Raw genomic sequence first — 20,790 nt, 5'->3', positions numbered from 1 at the left:
ATTTTCAATCACCTCATATGCATGCAAAAGCTGGACAGTGAATAAGGAAGACTGTAGAAGAATTGATGTTTTTGAGTTGCGGTGTTGGAGGAAAGTATTGAAAGTGCCATGGGCTGCCAAAAGAACCAATAGATCCATTTTGGCAGAAGTACAGCCGGAGTGCTCCTTAGAGGCCAAGATGGCCAAACTTTGTCTCTCATACTTCGGACATATTGTCAGGAGGGACGAATTGCTAGAGAAGGATATCATGTTTGGTAAGATGGAGGGTCAGATAAAAAGAGGAAGATCCTCAACGAGATGGACTGGGCAAGTGGCAGCATCTATAGACTCAAGTGTGGCAACTGTAGTGAGGTTGGCCCAGGATCAGGCAGTGTTTTGTTCTGCTGTGCATAAGGTCGCTATGAGTCAGTATCGACTTGATGGCACCTAACAACAACAACAACAACCCAAAAGATGAAATATTTAGGAATATATCTAAACAGAGAAACAAAAGACTTATACAAAGAAAAGTACAAAACACTACTATAAGAAAACAAAATAAATTTACAAAAATGGAAGAATATACTCTGTTCATGGATAGGAAGACTTAACATTGTGCAAATGTCAACACTACCCAAAGCAATCTATAGATATAACAGAATTCCACACCATTCTTTAAAGACATGGAAAAATTTAACACTAATTTTATATAGAAAGGAAAGAGACTTCAGATAAGCAAAGCATTGCTTCAGGAAAAGAACAAAGTTGGAGGCCTCTCACTCTCTGATCTCAAAATTTACTACACAGCCACAGTGGTCAAAACAGGCTAGTAATGGTACAACAAAAGAAATAATAGATCAGTGGAACAGAATTGAGAAAGCAGAAGTAAATCCATCCACATACATTCAACTGATCTTTGACAAAAGGCCAAAACACATTAACTGAAGAAGAGATAGTCTCTTCAATAAATGGTGCTGGCAATATTGGAAATCTGTTTGCAGAAGAATGGAACAAGACTCATATCTCACACTATCTATAAAAACAAGCTCAATATGGATTAAAGATTAATTTCACTAACAGATTCATCCATGTTATGGTTCACAGATTCTTCATTATTTTTCACCATTGTATAGTATTCCATTGTGTGTATGTACCAAAGTTTGAGGTTGTCTCCATGTTTTTGTTACTGTGAATATTGCTTGGATGAACATCAATGTGCATATATTTACTCATGCCCTGACTTTTAGTACTTGTAGATATATACCAAGTAGAGGGATTGCAGGGTCATAATATATTTCTACTTCTGAGGAAGTGCCATACAATTTTCCAGTGACCACTTTTCAATCCCAGCAATAATGTAGAAGGGTCCCAGTTTCTCCATACAATCGCTAGAATTTATTGTTTTCTGTCTTTTTTGAACTTTACTAATAATGCTGGTATGAAAGGATAGCTCATCATTGGTTTGAACTGCATCTCTTAATTGGCTAATGATCCTGAACATTTCTTCATAAGTTTGTTGGCTATATGAATGTCTTCCTTGTTAAAATGTCTGTTTATGTCCTCAGCCCATTTTTTAATTGGGTTGTTTGTCTTTTTCTTGTAGAGGTGCTGTAGTTTTGTATGATTAGTCCCTTGTCTGATATGTTCTTGAAAGATAGTTTTCCCAGTCCATGGGCTTCCTTTTGACTCTTTTGATGAAATCTTTTGATGTACTTAAGTACCTGGTTTTTAGGAGGTTCCAGTCATCTATTTTGTCTTCTTCTGTTTGTGTGTTTTCAATAATGTTTGAGAGTGCATTTATGCCATGTATCAGAGTCCCTAAGTTTGTTCCTACTTTTTCACTGGTGATCTTTAAAGTTCAAATTAGAGATACACTCATGATTCAGTATTCACATTACAAGTTTATTCTTCCAGTGATTGAGTATAACATAAATCCTTTTGATTACTATTAAGGTTAGTTCATTAATTATGGAAAGTTGGAACATTGCTATTTTGTATTCCACAGAGGGAGAAAAACCAAATTGGCACCCTTCACTTTTTATCTTTGAGTTTTTAATTTATAAAAGTCTAAATCAAGGTCTTTCCCATTCTTAGGTCAGAGCAGGGAGGGGAAACCCAATGAATAGTGCCATAAAACTAGTAGCAGTTTGGTAAACATTAATGAGGATTTGATCATTTTAATGTTGACTTTATTACTATGACAGATCTGAATATTAAACTTAATGAGTAGTAGGATAATCATATAATGAAAATAAATATGGAGTAAAGAATTGCTGTTGTTGTTAAGCGCTGTCAAGTCCGTTCCAACTCACAGTGACCCTGTATAGGGTTTCAGAACAACTGCTGGTGGGTTTGAACCGTATGATTAGTTGTCCAGTGCTTAAACTATAGTGCCACACCCAGGACTCTAACAAATTGCTAAGTAATTAAACATTGTAGATAGAAATGAAACTTTAAAATTTAAAAAATAAAGTTCATATTATTGGTTATTCATTTGCTCTATTTAGTGATACAGCAAATATAGAATAAGCGCTGGACCACAAGGTCGGTTTGATCTGCAAGGCCAGCAATTCAAACTTACCAGCCATTCCTCAGAAACCTTACATAGGGTCACTATGAGTCAGAACCAACTTGACGGCACTTAAAAACAACATGTATGTGTGGAATACCTGAAGCTTACAAATGAGGAGCTAGTGCTTGTTGACTGTAGAATGTGCCTTCTCTCACTACTATTCTACTTCCTATTTACCATCCTCAAGGAGCTCTGGTAGCATAGTGGTTACGAATCGGGCTGCGAACCTTAAGGTCAGCGGTTCAAAACTACCAGCCGCTCTGCGGGAGAAAGATGAGGCTTTCTACTCCCGTAAGGATTTACACCCTCGGAAACCCTGTACAGGGTTGCTATGGGTCGGAACCGACTCGACGGCACTTAACAACAACAACAACATTTACCATCCTCATTTGTGTCAGACCTTTTCTTCTGAAACATATAGACATTATATGCACATTTCCCTCCTCATTTAAACAAATTCTGTTTTTGCTGATGATATAAATGCCAATGATCTTATTATATCTTGTTATTCTTCAAACAAAGTTGTCAATTTGAGGACTAAGATGCGCCTGACCTAGGTCATGGTATTTTCAATAGCTTCACATGTATGTGAAAGTCAGATCATGAAAAAGGAAGGCCATAGAATAACTGATGCATATGAGTTATGGTGTTAGAGAAGAATATTAAAAATACCATGGACTGCCAGAAGAACAAACAAATCTGTGTTAGAAGAAGTACAGCCAGAATGTTTCTTAGAAGCCAGGAAGGCAAGATTTCTTCTTTCATACTTCAGATTTATTATCCTCCTGGAGAAGGACATTATGCTCGGTAAAGTAAAGGGTCAGAGAAAATGAGGAAGACCCCTAACAAAATGGACTTGTAAAGTGTCAGCAGCAATGGGCTCAAGCTGCTCAAACAATGATTATAAGGGTTACAGCAGGATCAGGTAGTGTTTTGTTCATTGTACATAGCTTGCTATGAGTTGGTACAGACTCAACCGCACCTAACAACAACTAATCTTATTATATGTGAAACCTATCCTCTTATTAATTTTCAAAATCTAACAACATCATAATTCAGCCTGACTGTAAAATATTTAACCAGTTAGAAACTGGATTGAGAAGAGTGCCAGGTATGAATTGCTCAAGAAGAGCACCAAACATTCACTTTGAAAAATGGTATTTTATATACAGAAACATAGCAGCAGTAACATGAGAAGAGCAGGCAGAATATGAGTGCATTCAATTTGCATGCAGGCCGTGGACCTCTGAAGCGGTATTAAAGGATGAGCCAGGGTGGATTAATTTCCAGTCTTTGATATTCATTAACTCCAGCTTCAGGAAAAAATACAGGGAGATGACACAATTACCCTCAGTGCTTCACCCGTGAGCAGCAGCTTTACAACCTCAAGTTCATCATGCTATACTAATTGATCAAGAAGGGCCACCTGCCTTTCCTAAAAGGTGAAAAAGTGTATGGATATAAGTCTGGCAGTGACAGAATTTGGCTCTAAGATAGTCAGCTGCACTTAGGAAACGTTTAACACAATAGTTGTCAGTATTTGTGCTCTAAGTCACCTGTCAATCACCAGTCCTCCATGGTTTTCAATATTCCTCTGCCAAGTAAAACCCAATTTGACCTAAAGGTAATGGTGGCCAAGGTACAATGTCCATTCTTTTAGAAGAAAGTAGCATTTAGTCTCATCATTGCATCTCTTTCTTTTGGATCATGAAGTCTTTGAAATAATTATTCTTAGGAAATAAGTCAATAAGTAGAAAAAGTTTAAGATTAGAAGGAAAAACTGAAATTATTAAGTGGTCTCAAATTACTTCTAGAACCAGATGGTGAGAGGAAAAGAGAAAGCTAGATCATGAGAAACAGCAATGTGTTTATCGTTTCTAAGAAGGAACATCTACCAGCTTCTTATTTACCTCTGGTGCTTCAAAGAGTTCAGGGTCATTGTGTAAGGCTGGAGGAAAAATGACGACCAAGTCTCCCTTTCTCAAAAGGCATTTTCCAGATTCTACAGGTAGAGCAAAATCCTCTTCAACAAAACGAAAGGTGGCTGAAAATGAACTCAGTCGCAGAGCCTCAAGAACGATGCTTTCTAAAGGAAATAAACAAATGAACACTGAGATTATTATAATGTGACTACTACTGAAGGTCTTGGGTAGTACAAATGATTAATGCTCAGCTGCTAACTGAGCACTGGTGTGGCACTGTAGGATAGTCACTGGGCTGAGAACCTCAAGATCAGCAGTTGCAATCCTCCAGCTGTTCTGGGAAACCCTTTACAGGGTCACTATGAGTTAGAACAAACTCGATAGCACAAAACAACAAATGAAAGGTTGACAGTTTAAATGCATCTAGAGGACTCTCAGAAGAGAGGTCTGGTTATAATCCATAAAGATGAGAGCTAAGAAAATGTTTGGAGCACAGTTCTACTCTGTAACACACGGGGTTCCATGATTCAGAATAGTCACAAGGATGACTATTATTTTATTTTTTTTAATTCCTAAAAAGTGCTCTCTATTTCCTATTAAAGCTCATTTCAAAAGGAAAAGTTGTTCTTAATCATCTCTGTTGAGCACTGATAAAGGGCCATGAGCTAGGGATTAGGGGGAGTTAGGAGAGGTGTGGGGAGACGCTGCACCAAAATAGCTTGCAGGCACTTCGCAGTCAAGAGGCAGCATTGCTGTGCTTGAGCAGAAAGTCATTAATAAGAATTTTTGTAAGAAGGGTCTGAATGGGAAGAATGCTGTGTTATGGGTACAGTCATTACAACAGTATTGCTGTACGCTGTTGGTGGGTTATGTCACCAACCTTCAGAACCATGGCACCTTTAAAGCCGGACTTAGTCATTTAATAACCACTTAGGCAGTTAATAGTAAAGTAATTGTAGCAGTGCTTCTGAGACAGCTTAACACTTAATTTCTTTTATGCTAGCTGTAAATAAAATATGAGTGAGCATTTGCTGGAGAATTTTCAAAGGGAAAATACTTTAATAAGATTCAGTAGAAAACAATATTTTCCTCAGCATCCAAAGCCAATAACAGCCACCATCATCTCCTGGAAGATTCCAGAAGCTGAATGTCCTTGCTTTCCCAGTGGCCTTCACCTTTTGCTCCTAGCACGACAGATTTTATGGCTAATTTCCGGCAATTTATCCTGGCAGTTTGAGGAGGAATTCCTTTGGGAATAATATGCATAATTTGCATAAATCATTCTGATAGCATGCATATCAGCATGTAGCTCCTGTCTAAGTCTGCATCTCTCTCTTCATAATCAAAACTGACTATGTTTCCACCAGCGTGAATGGGCCCTGGAATATAAAACTTGATTCTTTTTAATCAGCACCGTGAAAAAGAGCTCCAAATTGAGTCCCCTTGCCCCGGCCCCATTTCACATTGTAACAAATGGTGGGTTTATGGCTTGTAATTTAGAAATATCACACACAGACGCACACATGCACACACAGTCTTGAAACACAGAGTACCCAACATTTATTAGAGTATTAAATGTAAGCTTTTCACCCAAGACTTGCCTCAGCCCCTAAAATAAAGATACATGCTAGTTTGCTAACATTTAAATCTATTTAAAACTTCACAGGAAGTTTTCCCTTTAGCCAACGACATTTGTCTAGAGAAGAGACATCACCATCTCTGTGGACAGTATGGTTATTCAATGTGATGTACATATTCTTTCGGACTGCCTTTGTTGCGATCATCAGGCAGAGTCAAGTTGGCCTGTTGGTGATGAGGCCAGAAAGTACTTTGGTTTTGGAACATGGACTACCTTGCAGACAGTCACAAGCCACATGACACAATGTATTTCAACTGGTAGTTAACTAGCTGCCCAAATTTCCATGGTACAATGCAAGGGTTGGCATCCCATGAACCTCGCTGGCTCTGTTGGATAAACAATAGCAAAGCATCACTTTATTTTGTGGTGTAAAATCATTGCTGACATATGTAGGAGTGCTGGTCACCCAACAGGTCTTGTAGAAGTATGGGGAAAGAAATGCAAAATCAAAATAATTGTGGGGTGGCTGCTTTGAAAGGGTAGTCATTTAACAGTCTAAATTACATGGTCACATCCTATTGGTTGACGAGCTTGCGGGAAGCATGGCAGCTTGTGCCCACTGCAGTATCACAAATGACAATTGGGCAAGCATATCTTATGCAGAAGTTAATCACAATAATGGAGCACAAAGTGTGTCTTAGTGGTCAGATCGTAAATGACAAATCTGTTTTCCCTTCCAGTAGCAGTTATGTGTGCAAGGCAGACTTGGCTCTTGCTCTGAGCGATCATGCCGATAATCATTAGATGACAAAAGTAATGAGTTGCGTTATTATCAACAATGAGGAGTGGGGCTTGGGTGGAACTGCAGTGTAACACACAGACACAAAAGCAAGCAGCTTTTCCACTAGCCCCAGCATGAATGCGGGCAGCGCTATATGTTGAGAACAATGACAACTGCACAATAAAACATTGCAGCCTCTACTTGTCGTTGTCATAGTTGAGCAGACACCAGCCAATGCCACTGACAGACCAGCTGGGCCCTGGGAGGGTTTCCATGATGCACCAGGAGGTACAGTAAATTATCCTGCACGGTAGAGCAACATCTGTTTCTGTGCTAGTGCCGAACAAACAAGGCAATTTAAAATATACCAAGGGATAACCAAACAACAAATGAACATGACCCTCATTTTCTTCCCCCTTCTCATACACAAGGTGCTACACTTCACTGTGCAAACACTCCATGAAAGAGAAGCCAGGTTGCTATTTGATAAGGTGTTGTCAGAGAGATTGTATATATTTCTAAAATGGAAAGAAAGAAAAAAAAAAAAGCTTATAGTATTGTTATTCTTAGAAACTCCCCCCTTCTATCCTCATTTCTTTTATATCAAAGCTAGCACTCAATTTGCTCTAGAATTTAAAAAAAAAAAAAAAAAAAAAACCTTTCCATATACTTATAAATATTCAGTCTTTAAACCTAATTTGCTATACTTAGTTCACATGCCTTCAAGCATTTGTCTTCCAATTTCCACTGAATAAATGCGTACTAATGAGAACTAGAGCAAGCTGCTGAGGCAAAGCTGGGTGACTTGGGTCTGGCCTGCCACCAGCTTGTGATAGGCGGGCAAATTGAGTTAAAATGAAAAGTCTTGTCAGCTGAAATTCAACATGGTGGCCAAACAGCAAGCTGTCAATCATCCAGCCAAAACAAGGGACCACAGGTAATAAAAGGTCATTGTAAGTCATTAGTGTACTTGGCTTTCATATGCAAGTTAATTTTAATTAAACATGATCTCTTATCTGTAAATATTTTATAAAACTTATTGTGCATAATAGATTGTTAATTTATACTAACACTTAGCAGGTAACAGGACCCTGTAGTTATTAGAATGCATTGTAGAAAAACTACTATCCAGAATGCAAATATTTTGGGGGATCATTTACACCAGGCATTGCAAGGTCCCAACAATTTCCACTATGATTAAGACAAGTTTGCCTGAGCTTTATGAAGAAATGAGCTTCACTGATCAGTATATGTACACAAGGACACTGAATTACAAATGTCCCACAGTGAACTCACAATTCAGTGCTTGCTCTACCTTCTTCATCTGTCTAGGAAAGATTTACTTCCTTCTTTAGGACAGAACATCATTCAGGATAAGTATTCCTTTAAGCAAAAATCTGCGGAACATCTTGGGGCTATGACGCTTTATAGCATGACTGCAATGGAAAATGGTATATGAAAGGAACCTGGGGCAAAGAAAGGGGTATAGGCTTTCTCTCCTGACCTCAGATCTCAATTCTGGCTGTGGTAAATGATAGATGATTCTCATTTGCATATTTAAAGCACCAGAGCAGCTCACGACAATCAATATTGCATGTTACAACGCACACAAACAACAAGCATATCCGGGTTTCTGCCTGATACTTGGGCCATGACAGTGTATGTGGAATGAATGTACTGTGACATGGCCAGGCTGTTAATTTGGGCCACCTTAATGATTGGTACAGACTGTCAAACCATCTGATTAGCCATGGCGATCAGTGGATAGCAGCGATGACTGGAATTAAAGGAACAGTCATGCCATGTGGCAGTGTGCTAGGGCCACAACTTGGACAGTCTTGAAAAGAACAACAACTTTTAGCCAAGAGCCATCTGATGTCAGCAATGATATCCCTCATTCCACATCCTCTTCTGAAACTGTCTTGAACCTCTGGTAGTTCTCTGTCAATGTATGGTTGCCACTGTTTTTGGAATACCTTTTGTTGTTGTTGTTGTCAGGTGCCATCAAGTCGGAACCGTCTCATAGTGACCCCATGCACAGCAGAATGAAACAATGTCTGATCCTGGGCCAACCTCACTACTGCTGCCACACTTGAGTCCATCAATGTTGCCGCCTGGTCAATCCATCTCATTGGGGGTCTTCCTCTTTTTCTCTGACCCTCCATCTTACCAAGCATGATATCCTTCTCCAGTGACTGTTCCCCCGAGACAATATGCCCAAAGTATGAGAGACGAGTATCTTTAATAACATTTTATTCATATGGGTATCAATCATATTGTTAGATGATTTCTGCATTCTGTTGGGTCGTCTCTCTTTGGAATGAGCCAATTACCTCAACGTACCTTGGACTTCTTCATTCAGGATCTTTGGGTCTTGATCATATACTACCTTTTGAAATGGCTGAACATTGACTATTTATTTTAGGTACAGTGACTCTGCGTATTCCTTCCATCTTCTTTTGATGCTTTCTGCATCATTCAATATTTTGCCCACAGAATCTTTCAGTACTGCAAGTAGAAGTTAGAAGTTTTTTCTTCAGTTTTCTTAGCTTGAGAAATGCTGAGTGTGTTCTTCTCTTTTGGTTTTCTAACTCTAGATCTTTGCATTTTATTTTATTTTATTTTATTTTATAATATCTGACTTTGTCTTCTCTTGAGCTGATCTTTGAAAGTGTATCTTCAGCTCCTCATTTCTTCCATTTGCTTTAGCATCTCTATGCTGTAAAGCAAGTTTTTTTTTTCTTTAAAGTTTTATTGTGAATTGAGTAATAGTTTAAATGGGAGAACATCAATTTTACACTAATTGTTTCATTGCAATGATTACAATCTCTTCCATGCATCATCATTCAACAGCATTTGCTTCCATTCCCTGTCGTTGTTGTGTTTTTTGTTTGTTTGTTTTGTTTTATGTACACCAAAGCACTCAAGAATATATAACCATTCAAACAACCAAAGGGCATATATCCTGCAAGCCTGCCCTTCCCCGCCCCCCCCAGGCTGCTAGCACACAGCCCCTCTCCCTCCTTGAGTCTAGAGTCCCCAGTCACTCCCTCTCTCCATGTCATCGTCTCTGCCTCCATCTCTGGTGTCACTACTTCTCTGGATTAGGTTCTGCACTTCACTCTTCTCCCTTGATGGTCGCAGGGTCCTCTGCTCCTGGACTGCAAGATCAAGCACCGACTCCACAAGAGTCTTATCACCATCTCCTTTCACCAGCCCTGTCCAGACAGGTTGGAAACCACTCAGTGGAGATTCTACCTTTCCCCTCACCCTCTGAAACTAAGTTCCCTCTTGAAAACTTGTAAGCCAGTCACTTCATGCCTCTGTAGGCACCCTCCCACTGCATCCCTGTATGATATTCTTGATGTCATCCCACAACTCCTCTGGTCTTTGATCTTTAGTGTCTAATGTATCAAATGTGTTCTTCAGATGATCTCTAAATTCAGGTGTAATATATTCAAGGTCATAATTTGGCTCTCATGGATTTGTTCTCATTTTCTTCAGATTCAGCCTAAATTTACATATGAGCAACTGATGGTCTATTCCACAGTCTGCCCCTGGTGTTGTTTGGGCTGATGATATGGAGCTTTTCTACCACCTCTTTCCACAGATGTAGTCTATTTGATTTCTGTATATTCTAACTGATGAGGTCCATGTGTATAGTCATCTTTTATGTTGTTTAAAAAAGGTTTCACAATGAAGAAGTCATTGGTCTTGCAAAATTATATCATGCAATCTTGATAGTTTCTATCACCAAGGCCATATTTTCCAACTACTAATCCTGGTATGGCACTGTGGGTTAATGCGCCAGACTGCAAAGCTGTTTGAACTGCAAGGTCAGCAGTTCAAGCTTACTAGCTGCTCCTCAGAAACCTTATACAGGGTTGCTATAGATCAGAACTGACTCCACAGCACTTAACAACAACAATAATCCTTCCTCTTTGTTTACAATATTTGCATTCCAATCATTCCACCAGTAATTATCAATGCATACTGATTATATATTTGATTTATTTCAAATTGTAGAAGTTGGTGAAATTCTTCAATTTCATCATCATTGGCTTTAGTGTTCAGTGTGTACATTTGAATAATAGTGGCATTAACTTGTCTTCCTTTTAGACGTATGAATATTATCCTATCACAGACAGCATTGTACTTCATGACTGGTCTTGATATGCTCTTTTTGATGATGAATGTGATACCATTCCTCTTTAGTTTGTCATTCCTGGCATGGTAAATCTGTGATTGTTAGATCCAAAATGGCCAATACTAGTCCATTTTAGCTCACCAAAGCCTAGGATATGGATGTTTTTGCATTCCATTTCATTTTTAACAATATCCAACTTTCCTAGATTCATACTTTGTACATTCCATGCTCCTATTATTAATGGATGCTGATCGCTGCTTCTCTTCCTTTTGAGTTATGTCTCATCAGGCTTTACTCCACTGGCATCATCATGGTCAACTCTACTTTGAGGAGGCATCTCTTTCCCAGTCTCATTTTGAATGCCTTCCGACCCGAGTGGCTCATCTTCTGGCACTATATCTGAAAATATTCTAGTGTTCCTTATCATGCTCCTCATCAATATTCAATAATCTGGTGCTGACAGTGCTCCACTGCTATTCATAAAGTTTTCAGTGACTAAATATTCAGAAGTAGTCCATCTCTCCTTCTTCCTAGTCTGTCTTTGTCTGGAAGTATAGCTGATACCTGTCCACTGTGGTGACTCTGCTGGCATTTAAAATACCCATGGTGCAGCTTCCAGAATCACAGCAACATACAAGCCACCACAGTATGACAAACAGACAGATGAGTGGTGGTTGAAAACTTGATGTTCAGTGAAATAAACTGGAAACAAAAGGTCCAAGTTACACTTTGTAGAATAGTCAAATCCACCCAAACAAAATATTAGTGGTTATCAGAGGCCAGGGTGGGCAGGGTGGCTAGAAGAAAAGAGAACACTCGTCCTGTCCTCTGAGCTGAGATTTTCCTGGCTCTATTGAAAACCCTATACCGGGTTGCTATGGGTCAGGATGGACTTGATCCCCCTTAATAACAACAACAAATGGAGTCCTGGTGTGGCACTATAGGATAATCACTGGGCCAAAAGATCAATTTGAATAACAAGGTCAGTAGTTCAAACCTACCAGCTGCTCCTTGGAAACCCTATACAGGGTTGTTATGAGTTGGAACCAACTCTATGGTACTTAACAACAACAATACTGCACAACTTCTAATTGAATATCTTCAATGATGGGCTTCAGAAAGCTCATATTAGTATAAAGTGATTTCTCATATTGAGCTGAACTGTTTCTCCCTCTAATCTCTTCTCCTTAGAAAATACATAGGCAAAATGTCTAATCCTTTTTCCATGTTGTTGTTATGTGCCATGGAGTTGGTTCCAACTCATAGCGACCCTGCATGGGTTTTCTGAGGCTGTAAATCTTTATGGGAACAGAAAGCCTCATCTTTCTCCCGCGGAACAGCTGGTAGTTTAGAACTGCTGACTGTGAGATTAGCAGCCCGATTTATAACCACTTCACTATCCTCTTTAAAATAATTTTAAGACAACTATGCAGGATCTTAGCTGGGATCTTATAGGAACATTCCTGTTTCTATCACTTTCCAACTTTGAACTAGTTGGATTGTAATCTTTATGAAGGTGTATTTCCACTGAAAAAATGGAAAAGAATGATTTGCTGCCAAATTTTAAGAGTGCTGCCACATTTTAAGAGGCTTATTGACTAATTTGAGTCCTGATTTGGCACTGTAGGCTAATGTACTGGACTGCAAGGTCAGTTTGTACCACACAGTTGGTGGTTCAAGATCACCAGCTGCTCCTTGAAAACCCTATACAGGGCCACTATTAGTGGGAATCAACTCAAAGTCACTTAACAATTTCCTAATTGGAGTCTTGGTGTGGCACTGTAGGATAAGCACTAAGGCAGTAAGGTTGATTTGAACTGCAAAGTGAGTGGTTCAAATCCACCAGCTGCTCCTCGGAAACCCTATACTGGGTTGCAGTAAGTCGGAACTGATTTGATGGCACATTTAAAGAAATTACATGATGTTGCTGTTGTTATTAAATGCCAATGAGTTGGTCCCAACTCATAGCGACATTGTATAGGGTTTCCAAGAGTGGCTAATGGATTTGAATCATCAGCTTTGAGGTTAGCAGTCCAGTTCATGTCCTCCAGTATCACACCAGGGCTCAAATCACATAACAGTTATCATTAAATATTTTTACGAGCTGTTACATGGGTGATTAGATGTTTTGTCTGTGTTTTCTAAAGGGTAGAGACTGCTGTTGTTAAGTGCTATTGGATCAGTTGCAACTCATAGGGGCTTTGTATACGGTTTCTGAAGAGGGGCTAGTGGGTTTGAACCTTAGACCTTGAGGTTAGCGGTCCAAAGTTTATCATACAGCAGGTCTCCAAAGGGGAGAGATTAGAGGAAGATTTCAGTTCAGAGGACAGAACTAGTGTTATCTTTATGTTCTAGCAGCAGTGACCCTGTCCCTCAAGCAGAATAGGACCTTAAACATTTTTAATGAACAAATTAATGTTACTTTTACATTTCCTTGTGTGGTACTATAGGATAAGCACTGGTCTGCTAGCTACAAGGTTGGCAGTTCAAACACACCAGTTGCTCCTTGAAAACCATATAAAAGGCCACCATATAGAGTAGGAACCTACTTGATGGCACTAAACAACAACAACAATGCCATTGCTTTGGAGTCCTGGTGTGGCGCTGTAGGATAAAGACTAGACTGCTAACTGAAATAACAACAGCATGCCATTGCTTTCAGTGTGTCAGAGATGATGTAGTTTTCAGTCTTTTTGCATCCTGAATGAATTCAACTAGTCACTGTGCCCCCTTAGAATGTGGCAGAATGGGGGCATATTATTTTCATTGGAAAATTAGAAAAAAACCTACTACTTCCTTTGCTTTAAACCTCATGCTTCTAGTGATGCCTCCTGGGAACAGTTAAGCAATTGGTTTTTGAAACAATATCACCACTGAGTCATTTGGGTTGCTAATCTCATGGTCAGCAGTTCGAAATTATCAACTGTTCCGTGGAAGAACAATGAGGCTTTCTGCTCCCATAAAGATTTACAGCCTCGGAAACCCTATGCAGGGTCTTTATGAGTCAGAACCTACTCTACGGCATATAACCAACAATATCCAGTGGTTATTCATCTTGGCTGCCCATTAGAATCGCCTGGGATGTTGTTTTTAAAAATATATGTTTTATCCCAGACTAATGGAATCAAAACCACTGCATTAACTGAAACTTTAAATTAGTGTTTTGAATGTTGGCTGCCTATTATGATGACATAGGATGATTTAAAATAAATGCAAATTTAAAAAGTCCATCTTAGGCCAATGGAATCTGAACCACTGCTGCATTGATTGTCTCAAATCAAACTTACTGCCCTAGACTCGATTCCGACTCACAGTGACCTGCATGGGGTTTCAAAAGCACGGAGGCAAAAAAATCTCATATTTCTTCCTCTGAGCCGCTGGTGGGTTTGAACTGCTGACTTTTTGTGGGTAGCAATCCAGTGCTTATCCTATAGTACCATCATGGTTCTTACTGCATTAACTAAGTCCTTTAAATTAGTGGGTTTGAACTTTGCCTACCTGTTAGAATCACCTGGGAGCTTTTACAGTCATCAGCAAGTACCCCAGTGCAATCAAATCAGACTCTCTTGGGGGAGCAGGTATGAATATATATATTTTTTAACTCCCCAGATGATTCCAGGAACCCTGGTAGCATAGTGAGTTTAGAGTTGGGCCACTAACTACAAGGTCAGCAGTTGGAATCTACCAGCCGATCTCGCGAGAAAGATGAGGCTTTCTGCTTCCATAAAGATTTACAGCTTTGGAAAGCCTATACAGGGTCGCTATGAGTCAGAAAAGACAAGATGGTCCAACAAACATCACTACTAGATGATTCCAATGAGCACTCAATGCTAAGAACCACTGCTTTGAATCCTTTTCTGTTAATCTCCTCATTTTATCACAATACAGTTGCTTTTTAGACCAAAGTACAATAATTTGTATTCTCATCTAATTTGTTTTCATCATTCATTGTATTATCTAACCCTCTTAAAATTATGATGAGCTGAGAATTTGATGAACATCCAAAGCATCATTTTTCACTTCTAACTGATGTTTCCTTATACTTATATATAAAAATCCAACTCCCCACCTCCATATTTTTCTGCTGTACCCCTTTATGGAAAAGCCCACTCCCCACCTCCAGTCAGACACTCCAAACATGAAGTAGAATTTATACCTCCTGTATATTCTAACCAGAAAAGAAAATTTTGCGGATCTTTATAATTGTTGCTTGAACTTTTGTTATTTGAAATACAGAATTACTTTAGAATGCTGAGTAAATAATTTCAAAATAACACTGACAATTATGACAAATGTGCCATATTAATATAAAATGTCAGTAAGAGGCACTTTGTGTGGGGTATATGGGAACTTTCCATGATCTTTTTCATATTTCTGTAAATCTAAAACTGAAATAGAGGAGCTCTGGTAGCTTAGTGGTTACGAGTTGGGCTGCTAACCTCAAGGTCAGCAGTTCGAAACTACTAGTGGTTTCATGGGAGAAAGATGAGGCTTTCTGCTCCTGTAAAGGTTTACAGCCTCGGAAACCCTATGCAGCGTCACTGAGTCAGAACCAACTCCACGGCACCACGACCACCACCAAAACTATAATAAAAGGTTTATCTTTGTTAAAAAGTTCAATTTTGATAGTGTTCTCTCCACGCATTATCTTTTATTTTTATTTGTTATTGTACCTTCGGAATAATCTTATCTTCTTTTTCTTTTCTCATTTTTGAAACCTGTGGTTGTTAATCCTACTACCCTTTCCTTCTGGAAAAACTGAAAATTTTTCTCCTTCTGGAAAAACTGAAAATTTTTCTTAAGTTTTCTCTCAGAGTTTCTCAATCTTCCTTTCAACCAGATCCTTTTTTTAATTGGGATTCAGTCCTCAAATTACAATGATCTGAACTTCATTGCATTTATTTTTTAAGTTAAAATTATTTCAAAGTTTTGTTTCAATTTAATAATGGTGACCTTTACAAAACATTAATAAACATTTAGTGAAGTCATGATAAACAGAATCTAATTTAATAGTTACATAAATACTTTAAACATAAAGTTGTATTTTATTTGTCTAAAAGAGAATAATGATTTTAAAGAAGGATTCTCAAGAGCACTGGGAAAAAGTACAAACCTATCACAATCTCTAACAACATGACAGCACTGAATCACTTCATCAGGTTTGATATTTAAAAGCCAAATCTATGCTACACAATTTTACCTTTTGCTGACATTAAATATGTACTGATGCTAGAGGAAATTTGATACATGCGAGGGTTAGGGATTGAGCCATGGATGTCAATAACATATACAGGATGTGTGACATCACTATAAACCTATTGGTAACCTTGGTTTCTGTGAATGAGAGAAGTCATTTTTGTTTGGGAATAAGATATTCACTTCTATGTCACTTTAACTTTCCTTTCCAAACTTATTTTGTATGCTACATGAAAATTCTTTCTAAAAATAGAAATAAAACTCCTTTTCTATTGATGTTGTTGTTGTTAAGGGCCGGCAAGTTGGTTCTAACTCATAGCAACCCTGTATACGGTTTCCGAGGAGTGGCTGGTGGGTTTGAACTGCAAATCTTGTGGCTCAAACTGACCTTGCAGTCCAATGCATTATCTTGCAGCATCACACCAGGACTCCATATTTTCTATTATACTTGAATGAAAATTCTCCTTCCCAGTAAAAAAAATGCAGCATTCATTTCATCAACATGATCTTTTTTAAAAATCATAATAAAAATTCAAAATATCTTATTTAAAAAAATACTTTAAATACACAAATTTTTTCCTTAAAGACATGGGAAAGGTAGGCACATACACTTGTATTCAGTTAATCTTCCTATGGAGTTCTGGTGTGGAGTTATAGGATAAGCACTGGACTGGTAACCACCATTTACGTCCACCCGATCCGCCATCTTGTTTGTTCCTCTGTAACCACCATTTCAAATCCAACAGTTCAAACCCACCTTGGAAATCCTATAGAGGGTCACTATGAGTCAGAATTGATCTGATGGCACTTACCAACACCACCACCAACCTTCCCATGTCTCAGACTCTGAAGATTTAATGCTGTTTAAGTTTTGCTTTTCCACTGATAGTACTTGCTCTTTTGATACTGAGAAACACACATGGCTGAGCCATGAATACCCATAGAAGTTATCTGTTATGCCATTGATTCAAATACAAAATTTGCTCCAATATGCATAAAAAATCCTACCTCAAGAATTAAAATATACATGTTATACTATAGAAAAAAATCACCTGCACCACTGTTTTAAATACTCATAATGAACAACATGGGCCTCTGCTGGCTACCAAGGTAGTGATGAACAGGAATCCATCTCTGAAGGTGGAAAAGTCGCTGCTTTTATCCAGAAGGATTTAGACTCACTTGGGAATTTTTATTGTATGTTTGTTGATAGTTGCAGCTGTAATTCGTGAGATTGCCATAGAGGAAATTCTCCAGCATTAACTATGGATTTAAATGGATCTAAATTCTAGCTCTAGAATTTGACATATTTCAGACCAAATCAAGTTAAAATTTTAATGTTGTTGTTGTTAAGTACCGTGGAGTCGGTTCCGACTCATAGCAACCCTGTACCGGGTTTCCGAGGCTGTAAATCTTTACAGGAGCAGAAAGCCTCATCTTCCTCCTGCAGAACCGCTGGTAGTTTCAAACTGCCGACTTAGAGGTTAGCAGCCCGATTCATAACCACTAAGGTACCAGAGCTATTTAATGTTGTTGTTGTTGTTAATTACCATGGAGTGGGTTCTGACTCATAGTGACCCTGCACAGGGTTTCCGAGGCTGTAAATCTTTATGTGAGCAGAACGCCTTATCTTACTCCCATGAAACCGCTGGTAGTTTCGAACTGCTGACCTTGAGGTTGGCTTCCCGAATCATTACCACTACGCTACCAGAGCTCCTTATCACTATTTAATAGCAACCTTATTTTTCATTGACAAGGGTTTGAGAATAAGAGTTGATAAATTTCAACTAAATTTTTTAAGAGTAATCACTGTGTATACAGAACACAACCTACATTCTTTATTTTATTTGCATTACTAGTCCGTATGAACAATCTGATTCATAAAATGAATTGAGATTATTTCACTGTCTGGCATATACAATCTAGATCTTCAAAGAAACTATAATTCTACCTAGAAAATACTATCTATCCAAGTGAAGACAGCTACCCAGAATCTTGATACATACAAATCTTGTGTAATTATTCCCCAACATTTCTGCAAAGAAAAAATATAGTATTTGTAATTTAATAATGTTGAAATAGTTTTCTTGCTCTAAGCAAATATTAAAATGTATGCTAATGACAGAAAACTAAAAGGTGACATACGTTTCCTCATTGACTGAACAATCTGGTTCGCTGCCACTACAACTCAAGCTTCCTTCTGGTTGCCTCTAATGGGTCTTAGCATGACCAATGGGAATAATCTCTGAGACACTTGGTCCATTTTTCTCAATGCCAACCGGTGGTCAACACTGATCAAGACCTGTAAGGTCTTTGCTCCAAAATTAACATCAAAGAACTTGCAACATACCACAAATCACTCACTCACTCACTCAATCAATCAATCAATTAATGTAGATTAAAAAAAAAAAAAGGTTTACTTCACCATTTGTCCAAAGGGGCGTATTATACCTAAAGGATACCACTGGATAAAAATGCCAATACAGAAGGAATAAAGAATAGTAGCTCATTGATACTAGATTTAATTTTGGGAGTCTCAGTTCATGCATCACATGGTGATGAAGAGTCTTATCAATACCAGTTAATGGGGACGCTATGTACTGAGATCAAAATCACATGTCACTACTTGCCATAGGCATATGTAAAAACAGAAAAACAGTTTACCAACCTCAAATATATTTGAAATAGTGACCCTGCATGTCTCATGAGTTAGTGAATATTTTAGAAGGTACCATCCTTGCCTGTGTAGTACTTTGTATTTTTATGTATTTGTTGCCTTTTCACTTCCTCCTTCTTTCCCTCCCTCCTTTCCTTTCTATATTTTCTTCTTTCCCTCATTCTTTTCTTTTCTTTTTTGAGGAGGTTTAAATTATGGACTTGCATGGGGAAGCATTTTTACTGCATTTTTGGAGAAGCAGATAAGCTGCATAAATTGTCCATATTGCCATTCTAGGGACTAATATGTACATTTTGAACACAGGTTGCCACTGGAAATACTTTCCTTTTCAATCTCCAAATACCTTTCTTGTCAGTATAGTGCAGCAGTGTTTGGAAAGCATTAGCATACCAACAGATGCTCAGAATCAAATGACTTAATAGGCATAAACTTTTTTTCAAATAATTGCAAAGCTTCGGTTTAGCCTTTTTCATACCTTGCATAGTTAATTACCTAGGCCTTCATGTTTACATGCAATGAGAGTATCTACAGCTATAAACTACATAATTTATAATTGATGTAAATGGGTGTTATTATGTCAATTAGGCAGCTGTGTCCTCCACCTCTTGGTAAACAGCTATGAGTGATAAACTGAGTTTGCAGAGAGGTACCTTCTTTTCTTCATAACAGATAAAAATAAATTACCTAGGTAGACCAGGCTGTCCAATTGTTCTCTGGTGAAGTTGATGAGAAATCCAGACCCTTTCTTTTGACCTGTTGACTGCAGCAAATGGTCAATTTCGTCACGCACTGCTGCCATAGCTTCTGGGTGCCGAAGAAGATAATACATCGCCCAGAACATAGTTGGAATAGTGTTTGCTACAGAGGCCCAGAGAAGGGCGAAATGATGTGCTGGGAGAAAATAAGTGAAAAGGAAGATTAATAGCGTTTATTACACTGATTAGATTTGCAGTGTGCTAATTAAAAGATGTTAGGACACAGACCCAGCCAAGGATCAGTGCATGCTAATGAGGACCAATGGGCTTCTGAAGCCTAATTTTCTATTTAATGAGAATAGTTTAAAACGTAATGTGTGGGGGCATGGGAAGTTGGGGGGGGGTGAGATAAAATGAGTAAATGCAGCTTAGTTATACTCTTTCTCATCATCACCATTAAGTATCTTGTTTTACCACCTCAGCAAAAAAAAAAAAAAAAATCAATTATCAGAGTAAAGCATTTTATCATTAGCCAATTAGAAAGAGCATAAAAAATTTTCAAGGTCGCCATTTTGTCTTTTTATTTCAAAGGTCTATTGTAAATTATTTTATTTTAGACAAGTAATCATTCAGAAGTTTCTTACCTCCTATTTCTAAGTCGTCAGGCTCATAGTATTTCTCCAGGGTGTCTTGCCTCATTTGAATAACTTTTGACCATCCTTGCATCTTAGCTAAATTTTCTTGTGTAAAGCGGTTTATAATTTTCTTTTGCATAGATTTGGCATTCCCCAGAAACTCAATGGGTATGCCTGATGCTAAATATGCAAATTTTTCATCAAATTTAATTAAATCATCTCTTAGCTCACTAATAAATTTTTTCCTATCTGCAACAAGGAGTTTTCCATAAAGAGATGTAAATGTGACCTCAAATATTACTGTGGTACAGAATGGTAACATTTGAACTGTGTCCCAATATCTGGAACTTGATAATTTGGATTCAAAAATGTGATTTATCGTCTGGGCCATGGTTTCACAGAGCACGTCTAAAGATTTGCCCTGCAAATACTGGTAACATACATGCAGCTCATGGTCCAGCTCTTGATTCGTTAACAGCCTTTTGATGGAAAATGCATCATGTGATACTTTATTACCAAACATTTTGAAGCTTAATTGTTTGTGATTTTTGATCACTAACTGAAACTGGAAAGGATCCAGGATAAATGTTATATACTTTCCTAAAAG

General features: G+C 38.2%; 1 protein-coding gene across 1 annotated transcript in view; it reads right to left on the bottom strand.

Moving 5' to 3' along the window:
* Positions 1–20,790, bottom strand: part of LOC102836541 (25-hydroxycholesterol 7-alpha-hydroxylase-like) — a 53,578-nt gene that overhangs the window by 12,710 nt on the left and 20,078 nt on the right. Inside the window, exons 3-5 of the mRNA XM_006860080.1 lie at positions 20,193–20,783; positions 19,538–19,744; positions 4,462–4,637 (exon numbers count right to left, since the gene is read on the bottom strand). Coding sequence (XP_006860142.1) covers positions 4,462–4,637; positions 19,538–19,744; positions 20,193–20,783 — 974 coding nt within the window. The remainder of the gene's footprint in view (positions 1–4,461; positions 4,638–19,537; positions 19,745–20,192; positions 20,784–20,790) is intronic.

This window comes from Chrysochloris asiatica, unplaced genomic scaffold (assembly GCF_000296735.1).
Source record: "Chrysochloris asiatica unplaced genomic scaffold, ChrAsi1.0 scaffold00036, whole genome shotgun sequence".
Lineage (NCBI taxonomy): Eukaryota > Metazoa > Chordata > Mammalia > Afrosoricida > Chrysochloridae > Chrysochloris > Chrysochloris asiatica.
Note: the sequence above shows the minus strand (reverse complement) of the source record. Positions and strands in the feature narration are given on the sequence as shown.